The sequence below is a fragment of the Zingiber officinale genome, chromosome 8B (genome assembly GCF_018446385.1).
Source record: "Zingiber officinale cultivar Zhangliang chromosome 8B, Zo_v1.1, whole genome shotgun sequence".
NCBI classification, from domain to species: domain Eukaryota; kingdom Viridiplantae; phylum Streptophyta; class Magnoliopsida; order Zingiberales; family Zingiberaceae; genus Zingiber; species Zingiber officinale.
The window spans coordinates 62750048-62754769 of record NC_056001.1 but is presented as its reverse complement, the minus strand read 5'-3'; the positions used below and the strand labels follow the sequence as shown (position 1 = coordinate 62754769).

At 39.2% G+C, this 4722-nt stretch overlaps 1 protein-coding gene across 1 annotated transcript; it reads left to right on the top strand.

Annotated features, from left to right (window-relative positions):
• The first annotated feature begins 392 nt into the window (after positions 1-392).
• Positions 393-1223, top strand: LOC122016293. Its single transcript, XM_042573533.1, has 3 exons — positions 393-609; positions 696-801; positions 872-1223. The coding sequence occupies exons 1-3, from the start codon at positions 452-454 to the stop codon at positions 1085-1087; spliced, it is 480 nt and encodes a 159-aa protein (XP_042429467.1). The 5' UTR covers positions 393-451; the 3' UTR covers positions 1088-1223.
• The last annotated feature ends 3499 nt before the right edge of the window (positions 1224-4722 follow it).

The window sequence follows — 4722 nt, the reverse complement described above, 5'->3', positions numbered from 1 at the left end:
TATGTTGTGTGTTCCATCAAAATTAAGCCTTCGTTTGCTTGAAAGAACTAATAATTAAATGGAAAAATAAAAGTAGTCAACAAAAAAAACAACCTTAACCAAGAAGCTTCCTCGACTTAATCAAAAAAAGATAATCCCCAAGGAAAAATGACTTGGAAAAAGCCAAAGAAAGAAATATTCAAAAATCTAATCCACAAAAAAGGAAACAACTTCTCATATATTTCCTCCGGTGGGAGCCATCGCCAAGTCAGCATCCAACTGTCTTATCAAGCTGGATTTATCTATACATCCACGTTGGATCCACGCCTGATAGTCACGTGCACGATACCTGCCTTGGTCCATTTATATCCCTCTGCCTCGTCCGTCCTGTTCTATTATTTTCATTCATTTCCACAAACACAAATTGGATTCCTTCTGAGTTTGTAATTGAACAGACAGACAGAGAAAACAAATGTTGAATGATAATGGGGATGGAGCTCTGCCGCTGGCGTCCTTGAACCACATCTCCATCGTTTGCAGATCGGTGGAGGCGTCGCTCGACTTCTACCAAAACGTCCTCGGCTTCCGCCCCATCCGCCGCCCGGGCTCCTTCAACTTCGACGGCGCCTGGTGCCCCATCCACTCCCTTTCACCAATCTCACCTCCATATGCCACTCTGTTTTCATGATCGATTCTTTAATTTCTTCATGCTTCAGGCTTTTCAACTACGGTATCGGCGTCCACTTGCTCCGATCTGAAGACCCTGAGAAGTTGCCTAAGAAGAGAGCGATCAACCCCAAGGACAACCACATCTCCTTCCAGGTGAGATATATCTCATCGTCCTCTGTTTTAATTTCTCGGCCGTACTTTAAAATTGATCGTAATGGAGCAGTGCGAGAGCTTGGCGTTGGTGGAGAAAAAGCTGGGGGAGTTGGGGATACCGTACGTCCAGAGCGGCGTGGAGGAAGGCGGAATCCATGTGGACCAGCTCTTCTTCCACGACCCTGACGGCTTCATGATCGAGATCTGTAACTGCGACAGCCTGCCGGTGATCTCTCTTTCTGGCGAACCCATCATGGCCTGCAAGAGAGCGGTCACCCTATGTTAGAAATAATAAATGAGTGTACACTACACATGAATCATGACATTAGGTCATCTAAACGAGAGTATTATCTTACATGTATTACATTGTATCATGTTTATCAACCAATATATCTTAATGAATAAATTTTTTGTTTATTCAAGGTCCAACTTTAGTAATATTTTTCAAATTAATTAATGCATATACAAATATGAGAAATTATCATAATTGAGTTTTATTGATAATCAAATTATTCTAACGACAAAAATTTCAACGGTGGTATGTCTTTAGTAAAAGGATCAGCAATCATCAATTCAGTACTAATGTGCTCAATAACCACTATCTTATCTCTAACACATTCTTTTTTGGCTAGATACTTAATGTCGATATGCTTAGTTCAACTCCTATTTTTATTGTTCTTAGCCATAAAGAAAGCAACTGAATTATCACAATATGTTCTTAATGGCTTAAAAATAGAATCCACAATTCTAAGTCCGAAATGAAACTCTTCATCCAAACACCATACGAGGTCACCTCAAAATAAGATACAAACTCAGCCTCCATAGTAGAAGTAGCAGTCAACATTTGCTTTGCATTTCTTTAAGACACAGCTTGTCACGCCCCCAAAGGAGTCCCTACCGAAAAATTTTGACAGCATCTCCCCTGCACCGGTGACAATCTGAAGCATACATACATACAAAATACATCAGCCACATGCGACTGGAATATATACACAACCACACAGTTTATATTCAGCCCACTCGGCTGGAACATAATAAAACACAACCACGCAATTATATATATACAATGAACAGCCCACTCGGGTGCATAAAAAAACCAACACAGCGGAAAAACGATAACAGAAAGCTCAATACAAAATAAATCAACACACTGCTAGTCGGCTAGGTTTTATACAACAACCATAACAACAAATACAACATCACAACAAATACATCAAATACCAAATACAAACAAAACATATACAAAACCCGAAACGGTCTTCGGATGTGACATAGGACTCGACAGACAGGATACTCCGAGCGACACTCCAACCATCTACCTTAAAATGTAGATCATGTCAAGAAATCCCGCGTCGAGACGCTCATCCCGAATCCACGTCCTTGAGATAGGGCAGCCAATTCCAGCAACTAACAGCACTACACTCCACTGTCCGAAAACGCAATCGAACCCCTACCTCTTCACCCGTGACCTCCACAGCTTCAAGGAGTGAAGAAACAGTGATCGATAGTAGGGAAATCCACCAATATGCTGATCCATTGCCTCCTCCTAGTCTAGATTAGTCGCCCCTAGATGATGACGCCCACTTCAATCCAACTGGTGAGGAGATACAGATCACTCTTCAGTGATCAACTCGAGGGGAAGGAATGAGAAGGTCGATCGGTTGGGGACGATGCAAGGCCAGTCCACTGTGATGCCCTAGGCGTCGAGCTGCTGCCAATCGCGCACAAGATCAGCTCGAGAGACGACTGCTCAGCAGGAGGTGGCTGGTACCGCCAAGATCCGGCGACACTTTCCCTCTAATGATGCGACGAAGCCGAGCACGCAGGTGGAGAACGCCCTCCGTTGGTATCGAGTCGTCCGCACGTGCGAGCGAAGAGAGAGAGAGAGAGAGAGAGAGAGAGAGAGAGAGAGATAAAGGGGAAAGGAGACTCGGCCGACGGTGGGCTGAGCTGCGTCGACGCGATCAGAATGGTCGACATCGCTAGGAGAGAAATAACCGGAGAGGGGGGGGTTCGGGTAGACCTGACCACGGTTCGGAACCGTCGGTTCGACGGTTCGGAACCGCCGGTTCGACGGTTCGGAACCGCCGGTTCGACGGTTCGGAACCGCCGGTTCGACGGTTCGGAACCTCCGGTTCGACGATTCCAGGCAAGTCGACCCTTAACCTTAACCTCCCAAGACGGTTACGGTTCACGGTTCAGAACCGCCGGTTCACGGTTCGCCACAGTTCAAGATTAATATGTTAAAAAAATTAAAAATTTAAAATTAAACATTAAAAATTAGAAATTAAAATTTATTGAAAAAAGGGCTTGCACTTATTTAAGTTGTCTACGTATCCCTTTAGGGGAATCAAAGCCCACGTAGTTCTTTTACATTTTTATCCTTTTATATTTGCATTCACTTCCATTTCCTGTTCCTGTCGTATTTGTTCCTTCAGTATCAAAATCTTCAACTTCGTCATCTGAAAGTTACATTCCTTGGATTCTTTTCTCCGCTCTGGTCCAATCGTCCAGTAATGCTTGGGCTTCCAATGAGTCAGGAGACAAAGTTAATCGTCGTTCATCTAATATGTTGCCGCCGGCACTGAACGTCTGCTCCACAGCAACAGTTGACACTGGACAAGCTAAAATTTCTTTTGCGATCACGGAGAGAACGGGAAAGCTTTGAGCCTTCTGTGACCACCACTTTAAGATATCGAAGTTTTCGCTATCTGCTTCATTAAAATCAAAGAAGTCGTAAAATAATTCTCAAGTTCCTGTGTGGAACTTGAGGATCCTCGTGGACGTTTTGTCCGTTCTTTTAATAAGAGTTGTGCTTTTGTAAGTTTTAAATTACTACTAGTAGTTTGTTGTATTTCAGAAATATTAATTTGTGTTCCATATTTTGCATAATATTGATTATAAATATCATATAAATAAATTCTAACATTATATATAATATTAACTAGATCAGGAGAAGAAGAATCTTTAATTGGAATTAAAGCGTCATAATATAAAGTTAACATTTCTTGTAAAACTTCTAATTTAAATCTAGGATCTAAAGCAAATGCAATTAAATAAATTTCAGGAATTAAATAAAAATATTTTTCCCATTTAGTTTTCATAGCTAAGATGCAAGGAGATAAAGATTCATTATTAATATGTTCATTTAAAACTAATATTATATTAGAAAATTTTTCTAAAACTAATTGAGCAGTGGGATAATAAACACCGGAAAGTTGTTCGGTTGCATCATTAAATACTTTTAAAATTTTACAAATACTACTACAAATATTCCATTGTTGTGAAAATAAATATATATTAGTATTTGTGTTTTGTGCAAAAAAATGAACATAATAATTCCTTTATATTGAAATGAATCTTGTAATAATTGGTATGTTGAATTCCAACGTGTTGGTACATCACGTGGAAATTTTTTAGGTCTCATTCCATTAATTTTATAAAACCTACCCCATTGTTTCATTATAGATGGATGAGACCATAAATAAGAAATTGCAATTCTAATTGGTTTAATATAACTTTCTAAAAATTTTAAACCATCTTGAACACATAAATTTAAAACATGACATATACAACGAATATGAAAAAATAAATCTCCAATAATATGTTGACAAACAAATTTTAGATCATCTATACAAGCGGTATTGGAACTAGCATTATCTAATGATATTGAAAATATTTTATGAGTTAAACCATATTCTTCTAAAATTAAACATAATAATTGTGTGATATTATGAGCATTATGTGATTCATCAAAAACTCTATAAGCTAATAATCTTTTTTGGAGGTTCCAAGAGTTATCGATCCAATGGCAAGTCACACCCATATACGAATGTGTTTGCCAATTATCACTCCAAATATCGAAACATAAAGAAACTTTATTATCTAATTTACTAAATTCATCAATTAAATTTTTTTCCC